General features: G+C 39.1%; 1 protein-coding gene across 1 annotated transcript; it reads left to right on the top strand.

The window, feature by feature from the left end:
- Nucleotides 1–2,202: 2,202 nt before the first annotated feature.
- LOC309811970 (inositol 1,4,5-triphosphate receptor associated 2-like) lies at nucleotides 2,203–14,864 on the top strand (the record flags this gene model as incomplete). The annotated part of the gene is made up of 6 exons (XM_082635330.1): nucleotides 2,203–2,776; nucleotides 3,692–3,805; nucleotides 10,361–10,541; nucleotides 13,969–14,048; nucleotides 14,139–14,217; nucleotides 14,837–14,864. 6 exons carry the CDS (start codon nucleotides 2,203–2,205, stop codon nucleotides 14,862–14,864), a joined length of 1,056 nt encoding a protein of 351 aa, XP_082491456.1.
- Nucleotides 14,865–20,172: the final 5,308 nt, after the last annotated feature.

The raw sequence follows: 20,172 nt of genomic DNA, 5'->3' as shown, positions 1-20,172 counted from the left end.
CTCGGAAAAGCAGATAGAAATGTAGTGTCTTATATACTCGGAACATTCATCTGGATCAGTCACAAATGCCCACAGAGCGAGGCTTTTCAATGGGGCTCAAATAGCATCCTACGTGGAGGTTCACAGATGTTCTTAGGCAGACAGATCTAGGAGCCTGAGGTTCAAGTTCTAGGGCTTCTATTAGACCCAAGCTCAACCTGTCCCTCAATTCACTGGCTCTAGAAGGGAAAAACAGTCACATCACATTGAGAACACTGACAGATACTTACCCAGTCTTTAAGAGGGTCTTTACTTGATACGGGGAAGTCAGATGGCTCCTGCCGTGTCCCCACCCCAGCCAGCCGTAGATTTGGAATGCATTGTATTCTCAGGTGAATTCTCTTCTGTCATTACCACTACTTCACTGCCAACCTCCCACCTGAGCAATGAGAAGCTCCCATTTGGATAGGGGAAATTCTTCAGAAAGAGTAGTAGCTACAAGTCGTTGAGAGCCAACACTCACTGCAGCTGGGGGAGAAGTCCACAAGCCTTGTAATTATTTGTATTATATACAACTGTGGATTATCAGTGATGCCAACAATAATGTATTGAGTATCTAAAAGAGAATCACATCATGGCTTTTGAATACAAGAAATTAAAAGTGTTTTTGAGGAGACAATGAACATACACATTTGAAACAGTCCAAGAATAGAAGACAAAATCTAATTAAATGACAGAATATACAGTACAGTTATACATCCTAGGAGAGAACAGAAAGCTTGAGTTCAGTGAGTATACACTGATTCCAGAATTTTAATAGGGCAATGTGTTTCAGGCTTGGCATTGTAAGATAAGCCTTGAATAGACAGAGAGGAGGGTATTGTCAAGTGACAACATAAAGGTTCAAAGATGATCATTACCTTAAATAGCGAAGGATTCTGTTGATGGAAACTTCATTAGCTGTAGCTGGTGGTCAACATCTTGAGGTAAAATGAGCCAGATTGAGAAGATTTTGAGTATCTTCTTCTTCCCAGTCTTTCTAAATGCCCCTTTGTTTATTTTCTTTTAGGGGACTTTTTAAAAAGAGCCCTGAATGGAAATTTTTGTTAAGGTTCTAAAAATCATAACTTTCAAACTCTTCGTAATTATTCAACTATTTGTTTATAACTATTCAAGTTACTGTAACTCTTTGCATAGATTAATTTAAATTTTACCAGTTTAGGCAAAATTTTGGATTTGTTTCCAAGTTCTTTAATTACTATCTTATAAGAAGTGAGATCATGCTTTTTTTTTTTTTAAAGGTCATATATGCTGCCATTAAATAAAATGATGCTGCAGTCAGACAATCTGGCACAAATCTTAGAGATGTGACCAATAGAAAATTACTTGACCTTTTTGAGACTTAGTTTTATTATCTGTGAAAAGGGGATATTTCTACATATCTGACTGGGTTTGTGTGAAGTTTAGACATAATACATGTAAAATGCTCAATAAAGTGGATATTTATTAAGTTCTCAATAGATGAGAATCAGAATAGGTACTCAAATGGGAGCTTTCATATCGTCACCATCATCATATTTGACATATTCATGAAAATCAATGTGGTTAGGAGTCCTCTGGAGCAAGACTGACTGGGTTCAAATCTGGACTCTGGCACTTATCTAAGGTGACTTTGGGTATGTCCCTATTCTCTCTGTGCCTGAAAATGGAGCTAATAGTAATGCTTGCCTCATAGAGTTGTTCTGAGGATGAATGAGTTGATACATATAAAGAACTTAGTACCACGCCTGGCTCATGGGAAATACTTTATATTGTTAGCTGTTATTATTTTCTAGAAATTTAAGGGCCAAAGTTAGACATGCGGAAATTTGTTTAATGCATTTATTTAAACAACAGTGACTTACTGTATACCACAGGGAACTATATTCAGTATCTTGTAATAACCTATAATGGAAGAGAATATGAAAGAGAGTATATATGTATAACTGAATCACTCTGCTGTACACCTGAAACTAACACACCATTGTAAATCAACTATACTTAAATATAAAAAAGCAATTGTTTAAAGATAGTTGTTTAAAGACATCTTGATCCCTTCAAAGTCGGTTTGGGAATAAATAGCTATTGCTACATTATTGTTAGGACAATGCTAACTTTGAAAAACATGTCTACTTTTGCCGGTACTTTAGCCACTTCCTCTGTCTCATTGGAGGAAAATCAACAATGGCCTCTGTCAAGAAAGCAACTGAGAAGCGGCATAACCCAGTGCAAAGCATCTATAGAAAAATCCAAGCCATCCAAAAGAGAGAAGAGAGTACAAGTTCCATCCAACAGATTATCAAATACCAATCTAGCAGGTTTGACAGTCCACAGACTAACCCCAAGAAAGACTTTGAAGAGGTACTGAAGAAAATGACGACTGCTCCCATTCCTCTGCCCGACCCTCGCTCCTCAAGTCCTGAGGAAGTTGGTGCCTTTACTTCGCATCCTCAACGAGTGTCTCCAAGAACCCCATCCATCTCTCATCTCAGCTCTCCTGAGAACGCAACATATTCTCTTATCCTCACAAGTTCGGAAAACATCTCAAGGCCTAGATCACAGAGCTCCCAGAATTACACATCTTTGATACCGCAGATCAGAAAAAGGGAACTCTTCTCTAACAAGGATTTGAAAAACTGTTGTAGTGAAAATGATTTTAGTGCCTTAACACTTGACTTTGATTCCACCTCTAATCAGAGCTCTGAACTTTTTACTCCTCAGGATTCAGTGGTGAAAAAATTATCTCTGGATGAAGAGGGTAAATATTCATCTTTTAATATTTGTTCTTCTGATAAAGCCTTGAGCATATCACATGAGAATACCTGAACTAAAATGAAATACCAGTGTACATTATCGAAACTTGGAGGGAAGCATCCATCTTTCCCTTAAAATTGTTTTTTCCTCTCTTAAAAAACTCTTATATGTGAAATATAAGTATTTTCTATGCTTTCAATTATAAACCTGTTAGAAATTCTAGATTGTATTTACAATCATAATCATTGGCATTTCTCTGCTGACCTGAAAACAAACTTTCTCCTGGGCAAATTAGAATGTCATGATGGGAATACATAGATACAGGGGAGCTAAAATTCATATAGTTCCAACATGCCTTGCTGAAAACTACCATTTTAGCATTTCGTGTGTGTGTGAGAGTAAAACATGTAAGAAAATGTAGAGCCAATAAAGTAGACCAGGGGAGAATGTAAATTTTGGAGGCCAATTTCAATGAAATTTTGGAATTCTATTTAGGGGATTGCTTACAGAGTCCCATATATGATAGGCCCTGAAAAACAAAACAATGTAAAATGGCACATTTTCTGTAGAGCTAGTCTTTACGTTCTCTCTATTTTTCCTTAAAATATTTCTATTTGTGCTACACTATTTGCTTTTTCATAGAGTGCTTCTAACATTACAGGGCAGTAAAGCTCATTTCCCTCTTCTTCATCTCTCCTTTTATTCTACCTTTATAAAACTTATAAGGAAAGGAAAATGAATAATCAGAGACCCTTCAAGACCACTTTTTCTGCTTGATCTATTCAAGTTAAGTAACCAGTATTGTGGACTGCTCTTTATTTAAATATGTTTTCTTTGTTAAAATTAAAACAAAAAAATTAGCAATTAAGCATATTAGCACAGAAAAGCATCTGGATATGCAAACTTTTTCTTCTACTAGGGTGGAAACAAGGAGCTGATGATGTCAAGGAAGAAGTAACCTATAGCAATAACAGGACCTGTGAAGAGGAGTTGCTTACAAGTATTTTTAATGCATGTGACACCAAATGCAGAGGTCAGTCGAAAATTATCTGCTCAAATGTTCGGTGGTACTCATCAAGTCATTGTACTTTCTCTTGCGAGAGAAAGGGAAATGGCTTATGTGTGGTGCTCTGTGTATCTGTGTCTACACACGTAGTGGGTACAACCTAATTTGGGAGGAAGCGTGGCTGTCTAGATGTTGATTAATTTCTGTGTACCTGTTTTGCATATTTTACCAGTGTCTTGAATGATTTTATTGAGCTTATCAACTGATTTACCAGCTGCAATCATTGACTGGAACTACTTGCCTCTCATAGTTGTTGCCTCACAAGAAATATATACTTCATACGTATGAAACCGCTACACAAATTTAGCTCAAATTTTTGAGTTAATTTTAGATTTTCAGTTCTGTTTTTCTTAGAGATGTGTTCTTTTAAAAATTTCCACAAGTAATTTTTAGCATGTAAATGGCTCGTGATCACTGTAATAAAATTAATAATATGTAGAAAAGAAGGGAAAAAAACTCATCAGTAATCCTGTTTCCCTGAGTAAGCATTGTTAATGATTTGTTGTATAAACTTCCACAAATTCCTTGGTCAATATGGTTTTGTTTTATTTGGATTAAAACTTTTTTATTATAGAACATTACAAACATATACAGGAATAAAGAGGTGTAACCCTTATAATGTCATAAATAGTGTCATAAATAATGATGTCTCATTTCTAGCCCCACCCACTTTCCTCTCCTCCACTCTGGATTAGTTTGAGACAAATCCAAGACATCATATTATTTCATCTGTAAATATTTCAGTACGTTCAAAAGATAAAGACTTATTTCAGACACAAATATACAGTGTCATTTTTATGACTAAAAAGGTGACATACTTTCTTAATATCAAATATCTTATCAGCATTTGTTTTCTCATTTGTATGAGAAATTTATTTTTTCTTAAACAGTTTAATTGTTCAAATCAATATCCAAGAAAAGTTTGTTCATTGTTATTGGTCGTCTAGCTTATCTCTATGTTCCCTTCCTATTCTCTCTTTTTTGTATTTTAAGTTATTTGTTAATGAAACTGGTTCTTTCATCTCATAGTTTCCCCCAGTCTGAATTTTGGTGATTGTGTGGTCTTAGAAACACAACCTGTTTCTTTGTCCCCTGCATTTAGAAGTTTGATCAGATAAAATTTTGTATCTTTTTTTGGCAAGATTCTGCATAGACGGTGTATATAGTTTTATCAGAAGACAAAACTATTTGAGGATGAAGGCCTAGATTTATTCTTTCATTAGGTGTTGTGAAAGGTGATAGTCTATTATTCCTTCCTATTTTATCAGCTGGAATATCTATAAAAAGAAACTCTACCCTGCCTAGCAAATATTTGGCTGTGGCTGAGTCTTGTTTCCCAAAGGGAAGGCAGGATAAAAGCTTGATTGTGCTTCTGATTGAGAGTAAATTGCAGATATTGTGCCTTTTTACTCCTAAGTACATCAGTGTGTATTTCCTACAAAGAAGGACATTTGCTTGCATGACCACAGAATGATTGTCAAAATTAGGATATTTAACCTTGATACAATATTATTATCTAATTTAAAAGTCTATATTCAAATTTTGTCAATTTTCCCAATAATATTCTTTATAGATTTTTTGTTTCCATGTCCAGGATCGAATTCAATTGTCACATCTCTTTAGTCTCCTTAAATCTGGAGGAGTTCCTCGATTCCTTGTCTTTTATGACCTTGAAAATTTTCAAGAATATATGCCAGTTACTTTGTAGAACATCTGATATTTCCTCTTGATTATTCAGGTTATACATTTTTGCAGGCACACTACGGAAGTGATGTTATGTTCTTCTCTGTACAATATATCAGGATTTTTAACTTTGATCACTTGATTAGTGTGGTGTCTGCCAAATATCCCTATTGTAAAGTTACTATTTTTCCTTTATAATGTCTATAAAAAAATCAATCAGTCGATCTAAGAAAGAAATGGAAAATTTTATTCGAGGCAAATTGAGGATTATAACTCAGGAACAGCCTTTCAGAAAGCTCTGAGAACTGTTCTGCTTGTTAAAGGTCAAAGCACATTTTGAGACAGAGGGCTGTACGTTAAATGACATATTATTGACAGTCTACACAATCCAGATCTAAGCATACAAAGCGAGTAGTGGTTCATGGGTCATCGTGGCTCCTTACAAGATTAAGAAGGAAGGTTATGTCCTAACGATTTGTCTTGCTGATGCTCAGAGAATGTTGCTCTTTATGGTTGAGCAGGTATTTCTGCTGATGGGGATGTTTGAGATGCATAATGTAGATACACAATGCACAGTAGAGGGGAGAGAGGAGGCCAAAGAGCAGAGAAAATATTTTATGTTTAAATTTTCCTTGACTTGCCTTAGAATATGAATTTTTATTTCATCAGTAATTAATAAATAATTTATGGGAAGATACTTTGAACCTATGTAAACATCCTGTTCCTCATCAAACTTTCACTCACTAGTTTTAGCATCTGTGATATTATGATTTATTATAAGTAGTCTTTGGTCTTTGTCCCATTTTTGGCACAGAGCTCCTAAAACCATTAGAATTTCCTAAGTGATGAGAGTAGTAAAGGTGCCTTTTTTCTGTTAATGAAATGACTTTTGGACCCTACCTTAGGATGAGGGCTAGTTGCCAGTGGAGCCAATCATGTGATTAGGTGGTTGGAACTTTCAGTCCCACTCCCCAGACCTCCAGGGAGGGGAGAGGGGATGGAGATTGAGTTTCATCACCAATGGCCAATGATCTAATCAATCATGCCTATGTAATGAAGCCACCATAAAAACCCAAAAGGAGAGGTTTGGAAAACTTCCATGTGGAGATTTGGAAAGTGTGGCATGCTGGGCAGAGCATGGAAGCTCCATGCCCTTTCCCCATACCTTGCCCTGTATATCTCTTCCATCTGGCTGTTCCTGAGTTATATCCTTGTATAATAAACTGGTGATATAGTAAGTAAAAAATTTCTTTGAGTTCTGTGAGTTGCTCTAGCAAATTAATGGAACACAAAGAGGAGTCATGGGAACCTCCAATCTATAGCTGGTCCATCAGAAGCACAGGTGACAACCCTGCCTTGAATTGGTGTCTACAGGGGGTGGGGGCAGTTTTGTAAGACTGAGCCATTAACCTGTGGCTCTGACACTATCACCACATAGGTAGTGTCAGAATTGGGTTGAGTTGTAGAACACCTAGTGTCTTGAGAATTGCTTGGATGTGTGTATGTTGTGGGGTGGGGTAGGGGGTAGGTGGAAGAACCCTACACATTGGAATTGGTGATCAGAAACATAGCATCTGTTGATATTTCTTGCCTAAATCAATTCTTACCATGGTGGTTGCCAAATAGAAAATTTTCAATTTACAATATTCTTTCTATATTTTTTACTTGTCAATCTATCATCAGGGTTTTACCATTTCTCTAATTAAGTGAATTAATATCACTATGAATTTCTGGATTCTTCTTAATTCAATATATATGATCTGTTACTCTCATTATGTATTTTGATGCTCAAATTGTCCCAGAGTTGGCCGGCAAGATATTCTTTAAGCGGGCTCCTATGTCTGTTTGCATTGTCCCCATCTTTCTTTGAGCATCTCATTGCTTCCTGGAGCAACCAGCAACTAATACTTTTGAGACATCCCCATCCTTTTTAGTAGCTTCCTTGTTTTCCCTAGTATTATAAAAGTCTTTAGGCTTATCTCATACATTTCCTGCCCCAAACTTGGAATCAGTTATTTCTTCAAGGATCCATGGTTCCTTTTAATGGGAAATAATATATAGAGACCACAATCTGGAGGCAGGGGATGGTGGTTGTTTCTAGGCATTTTCAGTGGGCAGACCTAAGAAGTACTTAAAAATTTTGAAGATATATTGCATTATGAGTTCATAGTCTTCCTTCTAAAGCAAATTCAGGACTATAACGTTTTTACTCATCTCATATTCTGTATGCCCTTTTTCAACCACAGAAAATCTTGGTTCTCAATGACACCAGTATAAATGTTCCTTTGCTTTCTTCTACAATACATACACAATGGTTTCAGATGAGCAGTACCCAAACTACTTATGTTGTTTCCTGTTGCTGAATTATGACAAACTTGGTGGCTTGAAACAACACACATTTACTACCTCACAATTTCTGTGAATCAGGAATTCACACATGGTTGACATGGGTCCTCTGTTAAGGAACTCACTCACAAGGCTGCAATCAAGATGTTGGCCAGGGCAGCTGTCTCATCTGTGGCTCGACTGGGGAATGACCTGCTTTAGGTGGCAGAATTTAGTTTCTTGCAGTTGTATACTGAGGGCTTCAGAGTCTTGCTGCTGTCAGCTGGACAGTTTCTTACTAATTGGACCTCTAAACATAGGTAGACCATAATATGGCAGTTTGCCTCTTCAAAGCCAGCAAGGGAATGACTCCAGCAAGATAGGCACTGTGATCTTATGTAACTTAATCATGCAATTATATACATGTAATCCTGTCTCCTTTGCCATATTCTACTGGTTAGAAGCAAGTCCCAGGTCATGCCCACACTCAAGGGAGGAGACTACACAGGAGTGTAAACATTAGGAGGCAGGGATCATAAAGGGGCACCCTGGAGTCTGTCCACCTCACCACCACAATGGTTTAAGGCCTGTTTTTGGTCATTCTTTCTCCTTAAGCTATATACAACAAGTTCCCTAAGTATGTATGGGAACGTTCCCAGACTTGCTTTATAATCTGCTTTTGCTCACTTAATAATTTTGAGTACTTGTCTGGGTCAACAAATTTGCTTTATATACTGTACTTTTGGGGGATGTAACATAGTATATTTAAACAATATGTCTCAATTGGATATTTTTTTCTCTATTATGAACAGCACCATAATGATCCATAATGAATATTCTCATAGCAAAACATTTGCCTATACTCTTAATTATATTGGTAGAATGAATGGGACTTATTTATTCCCCAAAAGCCTCTCTGTTTGGACAGAATTTAAGGAACTATTTCCCTGAAGAAAATAAGGAAACTCCACCGAAGGGAGATGGGAGGTGTGTTAGAACCAATGTGTGTGTGTGTGTGTGCGCGCGCGCGCGTGCATGCACGCACGCGCGTGTGTAATGTACATAAAGAGATTTATTGTAAAGAATTGACTCACAGGATTATGGAAGCAGACACGTTCGAAGGTCTGCAGGGTGAGTGAGCAAGCTGGAGACCTGGAGAGCTGATGATGGTTTAGTCCCAGTCAGCATCCAAAGACCTGAGAACCAGGAGAGAACCTGTCCAAAGGTCGACAGGCTGAAAACTGAGGAGGAGCTGATGTTTTTGTTTGAGTCCAAAGTCAGGAAAAAAGACAAGTCCCGGTTCCAAGGCAGTCATGCAGGAAGAACGCTCTCTCACTTGGGGAAGGGTCTGCCATTTTGTTCTATGCAGGCCCACACACGTTAGGGAGGGCAGTCTGTGTTACTAAGTCTACCAGTTTAAATGTTAACCGCATTCAAAAACACCCTGACAGAAGCAACCAGAATAATGTTGGATCAAATATCTGGGCACTCCATGGCCCCGTTAAGTTGACGCATTGCAAAACCATCACAGAAGACCTTTCGAATTTTGAGGTATATGATACAGGTTCCAGAGTTTTAGTGGAGGAAAATGAGATATAGGTATTCTTTTTGACTCTCCAACTCTACTGCAAACAGGAATAAAAATCATCTCTCTAAATAAATATTAATAATTTTATTTCCATTTCTTCCTGTCACAGCCAAATGACATTTTCCATTAAAGTAATACTCTCTTTAAAGTTGTTCAGTCTCCTTTACAACTCTCCCCTCCTTCTAATTATGTACTGGACTTATTCTATATATATACCAGGGTCTCTGCTTACCTCCTGGGGGAAGAATCTTCACTTCCGTATCTACCCTATCAACCTTCTACTTCCTTTTCCTTCTCCCCTTCAAGCAGCTAGCCTAAGTCAGGACTTAGTTCAAAGATGTGTCTTATGCTTAAGGAAGATTGGTGTGTTAATAACTAACAGAGTCTGTTTGACTTTAATTTCTGAATGTGATAGTAGGACTGACTGTGTCTAAGAATGACTTTTCTACCCCTCCCCCCAAATAAAAGTCAGACCACTTACTGGAGGCTGAAATTTCATCTAGGGCAGAGGAAACCCTTCCTTCACCGAATGTTTTTTAAGAAAAGAATGGGAGACAAAAATAGTGGCATTTTGATCACTTCCCACAAGTGATTATTGAATACATAGATCGTTCTTATTTAGATCTCACAACAACTCTGTGTAGTAGGCATCATCTCACAGACAAGGACACTGAGGCTCAAAGAGATTGAGTGATTTTCCCAGAGCCACACAGCTGACACAGTCCAGAGCCAAGATCTGACCCTAGTCTGTTAGACTCCAACCCAAGGCCAATGCTCTTTTTACTCTGTGATACCAACTCAGCAGTACTGCAAAGGTTATAAGGCACGTTTAGGTTCCCAAGAGACCTAAAAGAGTTAAGTGCCTCATTTTAAAAAAATAATCTTTCCCCACCTTTTATAACCAACTTGGCTTTTTTCTTCCTAAGGCTCAGTCAGAGTTACCAAAGTAATAGATTACTTGAGACAGACAACTAGACAAGGTTCTGAAGATGGTAGCCTTGAGGAGCTGTGGAACATGCTCGATCCTGAAAAGAGAGACATGCATGTGAATCTGGAAACCTTCCAGGCCATCATGAGAGAATGGATAGCTCACTGCAGAAACAAATGGTAATCATCGTCCCAGCAGGATGGTGTTTTCGGGTTCTGTTTTAACAATTGCTTACAATGAATGCTAATCACTGTTTTCTGCACTGATGGAAGTACTGTAATCTGGTGCTTCTCACATTTGAGCATGCACTGGAATCACCTAAATGATATTGTACCTGATTGTTGGGTATCTCTGCCATGATCAAGTAGGTCTGGGGTTAAGCCTGATAATTTGCATTTCTAGCATGTTTCCAGGTGACACTGATACTGATGGGGGGAGTTGGTGGGGGGTGATGGGCACACTTTGAGAACCTATTATGTTAATTATGATAACATTCATTTATTGTGATTAGGGGCAGCACATATTATTACGTTCTTCTGGCATAGGAGTCAAGCAAGTTATTGGTACTGACCACGAAGTCACCAAATGCATTTAAATTCAGCATGACCTCCCTTTTAAGGTCAGTGGGGAGATGTAGTCAGTGAGTGTAATTTAGAAGCCTAGAATATAGGGAGGCTGAAAGGAAAAGGAAAGGATGGTGAAGCTGAAAAAAGGAGAAGGAGAATGGTACCCATGAGATCAGGTGCCCTGGGCGGATACTGGGGAAGCATCATCTTCTTTCACAGGAAGCCTAATCCTTTGGCTTTTACTCAGCCACCAATCTCCAGCTACCAGCTGATACGTACTAGGGGTTTTCTTAAAGAATGCTTTAAGCCCAAACGGTGGCAAAGCTTGCTAGATTTCGGGGTTAGATGCGGGGTTAGGATGTGTATGTTGCAGGAAGGGGGACCCGTTCCGGGGCCTGAGAGTGGACTCTTGTCTAACAGTCAGAAATGACTTGTCCAAGGAGACACAAGTGCTGACAAAGCAAGAGACTTAATTGGGAAGCGGTGCCCAGGTGGAGTGCAGCAGGGTAAGGGAACCCAGGAGGACTGCTCTGCCACGTGGCTCGCAGTCTCGGGTTTTGCGGTAATGGGGTTAGTTTCCGGGTTGTCTCTGACCCATCATTCTGACTCAGGGTCCTCCCTGGTGGCGTGCGCATCCCTCTGCCAAGATGGATTCCAGCGTGCGGGTTTCTGGGAGGTTGGCAGGACATAGAGTCTCTTCCTTCCTCTTTTTGGCGCCTCCCACATTCTCCCGGTTAGTTTTCTGCGGTAGCACTGTGGTTTTTTTTTTTTGGCTGTGTTGGGTTTTTCGTTGCTGCACACGGGCTTTCTCTAGTTGCGGCGAGCAGGGGCTACTCTTCGTTGCGGTGCGTGGGCTTCTCGTTGAGGTGTCTTCTCTTGTTGCGGAGCACGGGCTCTAGGCGCGTGGGCTTCAGTAGTTATGGCTCATGGGCTCTAGAGCGCAGGCTCAGTAGCTGTGGTGCACGGGCTTAGTTGCTCCGCGGCACGTGGGATCTTCCCAGATCAGGGCTCGAACCCGTGTCCCCTGCATTGGCAGGGGGATTCTTAACCGCTGCGCCCCCAGGGAAGCCCAGTACTGTGTTCTTTTTTTTTTTTTTTTTTTTTTTTTTTTTTGCCGTACGCAGGCCTCTCACTGTTGTGGCCTCTCCCGTTGCGGAGCGCAGGCTCCGGACGCGCAGGCTCAGCGGCCATGGCTCACGGGCCTAGCCGCTCTGCGGCATGTGGGATCTTCCCAGACCGGGGCACGAACCCGTGTCCCCTGCATCGGCAGGCGGACTCTCAGCCACTGCGCCACCAGGAAAGCCGCCACTACTGTGTTCTTTATCGGTACCTCCTGTTGTGAGACAATTCATGCAAGTGGTTATCATCATGCCTGGCCAAGTCAGGCGGTTTTGGTCAATGGTTTCCTAATATATAATGACTTAAAAAATGTGACTGAGATGTTGTTTGCTATACACGAGTTAATTGTGAAGGCAAGATAAATATATATAAAAATATCTAATCTTACTAGTAATCAAAGAAATGCAAATAAAGAGAACATATCATTTTTGCTCATCAGGTTAACAAAGATTTAGAAGAATGACTCTATCCCATGTTATCAGGGCAGGTGGAGAAATAGGACCTCTCATACTTTGTTGGTAATAGTGTAAGTTGGCACAGTTTTTCACGGGCAATTTAGGAATGTGTATCAAACCCTTAAAAATATGTAATGTGGTCAAATAATGTAACTTCAGGTAAAACAACCAATCATATGCTCTGTATATGCAGAATGTTGTTTATCATAGTGATAAATATAAGCAATGTAAATATTTAAAAGCAGATATTTGGACAAATGACTTACAGTACTTCCACACACTAGAATCCTAATTAGTCACTCAAAATTATAATTAGATAAATATTTGACAAGAGAAATATTCATATGTATTTATTTCAAACAATCGGCTATAGATCTGTATATGTAGTACGATCCCTAATTTGTCAAGAAATAAAAATATGCACAGAAAAGTTGGGAGGAATATACTCCAAAATGATTATCTCTGCATGATGACCTTAAGTTTGTGTCCTCTTTTCTTATGAATTTTCTATTCTTACTAAAATATTTATGTTTGATTGTGTAATAAAAATATCAATAATTCATTTATAAAGTGGAATGAGGGCTAAAGAGAAAACTTATTTTTATAACAAATATAAAGGAAAAGAAAAAACATGGGAGATATAAATACAAAATATAAGAACGAAACTCAGAAATGGTGATGGATGTAGATCTAGGAATAGTAAGAGTGATATCTGAGTTATTCTCTCAGTCATCTTCTGACAGACATCTCACACTGAAATGCAACTGGATGTAAGTACAAATTTAGTGGCTTTTGTAGCTGCTCCAGAGAGGTAATCTAAGGGTTTGGCATTTAGAAAGATTAAGTGACAAAACTAAAATCATAGTATAAAGACTCTTGGAAAAGAAATGGTTGAAATTTTAATATGTTCATTTTGGGGGTTAGAGCTAGCACTGGTGTCCTGGATAGAGGCTTGTGAAGAGGGTTCCCCAAATTTCAGGTGTGAAATATTCCGAAGTACAGTTAGTCTAGGTTCAACTTGGTTTTTCATGAGAAAGAACACCATCAGTGTATCCCAAAGTATTAGTTGTTGGTGTCTTTTCCTTCCCAATTCTTTAAGGCCCAAGGTCTTGCTACCTCTACAAGTGTCCACTTATCCCTTTAAACTACATCAACTTCCTGACCCACTGAGACCTCCCATCCCCTAAGCACAGCTGCTGTACGTCAACACCTACCTACTTCTGTGCGCACATTTTCTTTTCATGTTAGATTAAAAGTTTATGGAAGGTGGAGATACGCCTTATGTTTCTTTTCTATGACCGTATTTAAGCACAGTGTTGGGTTCCAAGTAGTTGCTGAATGAATAGATGGCTTTAAAATTCAGAAAGAAAGACCTGAATAAGAAAGTACAGAACACATCTGAAAAATTAGCTAAGCTTTGGTTTGGCAAAGCATCCTAGCTCATTGGTTTTGTGTTTTGGTTACAGGGAAGGAGTGAATAGTGGATCAAGCAGCAGAACGGGTAATTCTGCTTTGGAACAGGACGACATAAAGTCAGGTGGAGCAAGTATGAATGGATCTCTTTGGGATTGTTCTGCCACTTTCTTGTGGTTTGGAGAAATGGATTTTTCATAAACCTCCCTTATATGTGTTTCAGTTAAGATGACCACAGATATAACAGATTCTTTATCACGGAGCTTTGAGGCTTTGGGTGGAGACATGTTTAAAGGAGTCTTGTAAGCATTCTTACTTACAGTGCTTTCTTAAGTGCCTCAAGTTTTCTTATTTGTTTTATAGATTTATGTATTTTATTTACAGTAAAGTCACTTAGCTCTTCTTGTGTGTGGTAGGGCTAACATAATTTACTTTTAACTTTTACCTATTCTATCCCAGTTGCATTAGAAGTAGTTTCACTAGGAACACAAATTATGGAAGATTAGTATGACATAAATTAACATTTTCTCACTCATGAAACGCTTCTCCTTCTTTGACTGCTTGTGTTTTCCATGGAAAACAAATTCCATTTGAAGTAGAATTATGACATTGACCTTAAGCTCTTTGGGGGATTACTTTTAAAGCACTTCTTTAATAGATACTTGTAGATGTGAATGAGAAAAGCTGTTTTCTGCTAAATGTGAGTTTTAGATATTAAGGGGAGGTGACTCTGTCCTTCCTTATTATTATTATTATTATTATTATTATTATTATTATTATTATTTTGCCACACACCACACGGCATGTGGCATGTGGGATCTTAGTTCCCAGACCAGGGATTGAACCCATGCCCGCTGCATTGGATGCACGGAGTCTTAACCATTGGACCTGTCCTTGCTTATTTTATCTTTGCCACTTCAGGTTTATCCATGCAAAAATGGTGGAGTAGGACCCATGTAGCCAATCTGTGCTAAACTCTAAGAAAATATGGCAAAGAGGAAGAGAAGGCCTGGGACTCCATGAAACACACAGTCCTGACTCTCACAGGGTTGATGATCAAATGTCAGGGGCAAGAGAGACATCCACAAACATTAACAAGCTGTAGAAAATTATAGGAAAGATGAGTACTAAATTGTGAGCTTCAGGCTACAATTCTAAGACTCTAGGAATTGTTTCCTAGGTAAAGGCCTATTCAAGCCTGCCAAGATTCCTGACTGAAAGAGTACAGTGTCAGTTTATTTCAGGACTTTCCATGACCCAGGCAGAAATAGGAACTCTTCAGTGTAGACAGAGGCAGGTGTTGGGAGCAAAGTGGAAAAGGATGAAATAAAAGCTGTAGAAGTCGACTTCACAAGTGGCAGATGCTAAGTATCTGGGAATTTTGGAAAAATCTTTGATGCTCTTGTAATAAGTACTTGAATAAATACTGTGTAAATAAACTACACGTATGAGGATGAATGAAGATAAAGTAGAAAATCTCATGGGAATATTTAAGCCTGTTTGGGCTTAACCATTTGCCTTCCTTTGATAAGAAGGGATTAGAGATGTTGAAGATTATTCTCATTCATTCTTTCACCTGCAGAGAGATGCCTGATTTGATTACCTGTGTAGCAGACCTGCATTTCAACAAGCAGAAATTGGAGGAGGAAAATAATAAGCTTAAATTGGCATTAGAAAGCTTGGAAGACGCTAACAGCCAGTTATCAGAGGACTGTACTGAATTGCGCCTTCAGTTAAAAAGGTGAGCCATGATAGGGTTACTGTGTGCTGGGGGCTTTCAGTTCTTTTTCCTTTTTTAAAAAAAATATATCTGTTTCTTATTGAGATATAATTCACATAGCAGAAAATTCACCCTTTTAAGGTATGCAATTAATTCAGTGGTTTTTAGTATATTCACAAGGTTGTACAGCCATCACCATGATTTAATTCCAGAATATTTTCATCACACCAAAAAGAAATCCCATGCTAATTAGCTGTCACTCTCCATTTCCCCCTCCTCTCAGTGTCTGGCAACCACTAATCTACTTTCTATCTCTCTGGATTTGCCTGTTCTGGGCATTTTCATAAAAATGGAATCATACAGTATGTGACCTTTGTGTCTCGCTTCTTTCACTTAGCATCATATTTGCAAAGCTCATCCATGTTGTAGCATATGTCACTGCTTCATTCCTTTTTATGGCTGAATAATATTCCATTGTATGGATATACCTCAGTTTGGACACTTGGTTTATTTCCACTTTTTGACTCTTATAAATAGTACTGCTATGAACATTTGTGTACAAGTTTTTATGTGGACATACGTTTTCAGTTCTCTTGGGCATATACCTAGGAGTGGAATTGCTGGGTAGTAACCTATACTTAGCATTGTGAGGAACTGCCAAACTGTTTTCCAAAGCAGCTGCACTATTTTACTTTCCCACCAGTAAGGTTTGTTAGTTCTTTCCTAGCAATGATGTTCTCTATGTCATTCAATCTCTGTGTAAGACCAGTATGCCTAAGGATCAAGCATGAATCCATCCCAACAGCCTGTGGTTCGGTAGAACTCTTACTCTATGCAAAGTCCCATGCTAAGTATTATGAGAGATATATTGATGAGTCATGTTTAAAATGTACCCTCAGGGTACCTGTAGCCTAGAAGGATGATAAGAATTTCATGATCTTAGCTTAAGATAGGGGGATAATGGACCTTGGAGACATACCAGATAAAGTGTCAGACACTGGTAAAATAGGTTGCTGGGAGATGCTTGAGCATCAGGAAACAAGCAACATGGTTCTCACAAAGTATGTGTGTACAGATGTTGTAGGTCTAAAATTCTGAACAGAAAAGCTCTAAGTTAACTTGAAAAGACAGTAAAGCATTCTGACCATGAAGTCTTACCCTCATAATTTTTGACCAGCCTCCAAACCAATCTATAAAATTAAAAAAAAATATATGCTAACCTTGGGCTTCCCTGGTGGCGCAGTGGTTAAGAGTCCGCCTGCCAATGCAGGGGACACGGGTTCGTGCCCCGGTCCGGGAGGATCCCACATGCCGCAGGGCGGCTGGGCCCGTGGGCCGTGGCCGCTGAGCCTGCGCGGCCGGAGCCTGCGCATCCGGAGCCTGTACTCCACAACGGGAGAGGCTACAACAGTGAGAGACCTGCATACCACACACACACACACACACACACACACACACACACACATATACATATATATATATATATATATATATATATATATATATACGCTAACCTCAAGCTCTCTCCATTCCATAATTGGCTCATTTATTATTTATTTGAAATATAATAATTCAAAGTTTCTTTAAAAAAGCAAACAAAGTATGCTTTGGGTGAATGTGCCAGACGGCTTTTGGTTGCAAGCACTAGAAGCTGACTCTGGTTAACTTAAGCAGTGAAGACACGTCTTGAAGGGAATTGGGTAACTTGCAGGATGGACAGAAAGGCTAGAGAATCTGGATGGACAGCGGGAATGCCAGTGTCTACAGAATTAAGGCTCCTCTTTTCTACGCCCCCCCAATTCTCCCCCCACCCCACAGTCCTTCAGGAAGAGCCTGTTTCCTGTCGGCACTCCCAGCCTATTTTTGATATCATGCTGTTGTCCCATCATGGTATAATTTGCCTTCTGTGTTAATGTGTCCTCGTTAATGGGAGGAACCGTGTCTTATTTATCCTGGTTGCCCCAGAGCTTAGTAGAATGTCTGCCATAGAAGAGCAGTCCCTTCCTTCCAGTTGCCTACAAACCAGAAATCTCTGTCTCCTTTTACTTCCTCAGACTTCACTTCTACATCAAATAGCAAGTCCTGTTAATTTACCCACTTCATGTCTCGCAGATAGATTTACTTCCTTCCGTTCCCATAGCTGCCACTTAGTTCAGGTCAGCATCACATTTCACCTGGGTCACTGCAGCAGCCTCCTGGTTAGGTTTCCCGCCTTTTCCAAAGCTTGTGCCACCCCAGCAGGCAGGTTCCCCCTAACTGCCAGTCTGACCACATCATACCCCTGCTTTAACCACTTCAATGCATTCCTTTCACACTCAGGGTAAAATCCAAAGTCCTTCATCTGGTTTGCAAACCCCTTCATGATGGGGCCTCTGATGCCTCGTCTCTACCTCCCATTTTCCCCTCTATGCTCAGCAATGTCCGACTGCTTGCAGTCCCTCAGTGAGCTTCTGTTCTCTCCCCCTATGTCCCCCTCCCCTTCCTCCTTCTCATTATCTGAGCCATCTTCCTTTTATAGTGTCTACAGAACTTGGGTTCACTCCAGCCTTGGTTCTTATTATACTGTAATAGCCATTATGATTGTCTGTCTACCTTACTAGACTATAAATTCCAGGAGAGCAGAGTTCTTATGATTGGATTCATCTTTATCTTATTCAATGCCTATTAGAATGAATGGCATGGAGTCGGAGCTCAATAAATATTGGTTGAATGATCAATGTAATTTCTTAGTAAGGAAAAAATTATACCTTCTTCAAGACCCTGCTCAGAAAACAGTTTATAATCTTTTGGGAGTACAAATAGGTAATTCCATGATATAGATTACCATAATACATTTAATAGGTTTTCCTTTGTTGGACATTTAGTTTCTTTCCAATGCTTTGTTATTGTAAATGATGTTGCAGTAAACCTTTTAAATAAAATATATCATATAGAGACTATCTGTAACTACTTGTTTGTTTAGTTGTCATCTCCTTCACTAGTATGTAACCTCTCTAAGGTTACACCATGTGTCTTTTGTCCAACATCATGGGTCCTCTTGCAAGGTACAGCACCTGATCATGATATTATTCAATAACTGTGGGATTGCATTAACTAATATTACATCTTATTAGTAGCAGAAAAGAACCGTGTGATTCAGCCAGTGATGGATTTCAAAGGGAGTCTCCAAATCTCTATCTTCAGGAATATGTTTGTTTCCTTCTAGCCTTTTCCCCCCACCATGCTCCACCCAAATCCCTTCCTTTTCCAAGGACTGTGGAAGATCTTGAGTATGTTTTTTTTTTTTTTTTTTTTTTTTACTGTTGTTGGCATCTGGTTTGAGTTTTCAGTGGTTTTCAACTTGGGTTTAAAAATAGTCCATGGCTTTACTTAGTATCTTTGACGGTTATATTTGAGGTTTTGCTCATTGCCTTCTCTCCCCGCCCCGCAGTGCCCACCAGGCTATTATGAGAACAAATCTGTTAAAAGAAGAACTGGAGGAACTGAAAATTAGTATGAACGCTTCAGAAGAGCAGAAGACCATGATTGTAGCCCAGAACAAACAATTAGTAAGTCATCCAAGCACTTTGAAATGGACCTATATTAATAGTTTATATAACTAAAATCCAAGAGGGTTTATTTGGAAACAAAAATCAGCAATCAGTAGACTGGTGAATGAATTGGTAACACCTTAGAAAAGTAAAGGCAGGTAGGATAAAAAACTGTGTTTTCCTTTTCAACCAGGATTAAAATTCTTTACAAATTAGTCATATTTGCAATGATTTGTGAAGATCTAGAATGCCTTCTGAAGTTAATAGGTGAATTCATAAATATCTGACACTAAAAACCACTTACATTTTCCAAAAAAATTTTCTCTGTCAAACTTACACCTTTTTCTCAGGTTTTTTTTTTTTTTTAATCCATTTCCTCAGCACGTAGAGATTAGTAATTAGTTCCATTAATCAGTCCTTATGCTAAAGAAGCACAGGCTTGTAATTTTTAGAGCAAAACATTATTTAGACTAAGCTTTAATTCAACTACCAGAGAAGTAATTATTTTTATTGGGAATGTTAAACTATTATCTAGAGCTTTAGTAATAATCTTCAAAATCCTTCCAGCAGTATTTGCACATTGCTAACCATGGTGGGGGGTCAGCTGAAAGTCATTCAGACTCATTTATTTTTAGGTCTAAGTCATCAGAAGACTTGGATTCCAGGCCTGTGTCTTTCACTCGTAACTTCCTACAACCAACACAACTTAGCTTAGTGTTTGCCTCAACAGTAAAAATTTGGGGACTGGACTCATTGAGTGTCAGGTGACTGCAAGTCTCTGTGAATGCATTACAGCAAAGACTCATTCGGGGACCACTGAGGAGCTTCTATGTGGAAGCCATGTAGAGCAATGATCAAGAGCCCACCCTTGGGTGTCAGGCAGTGAGCATCCAAGTCCCGACTCTGAGGGCTATCTAACTTTAGGCAAACCACGTAAAGTCTTTAAGCCTCAGTGTCCCCCTGTGCAAAGTGGACGTGGCAAAACTGCCTACTTTAAGGCTGAGAGG

The sequence above is a fragment of the Mesoplodon mirus genome (genome assembly GCF_964341445.2).
Source record: "Mesoplodon mirus genome assembly, chromosome: 11".
Classification (NCBI taxonomy): domain Eukaryota; kingdom Metazoa; phylum Chordata; class Mammalia; order Artiodactyla; family Ziphiidae; genus Mesoplodon; species Mesoplodon mirus.
This window is presented reverse-complemented; position numbering and strand designations above follow the sequence as displayed.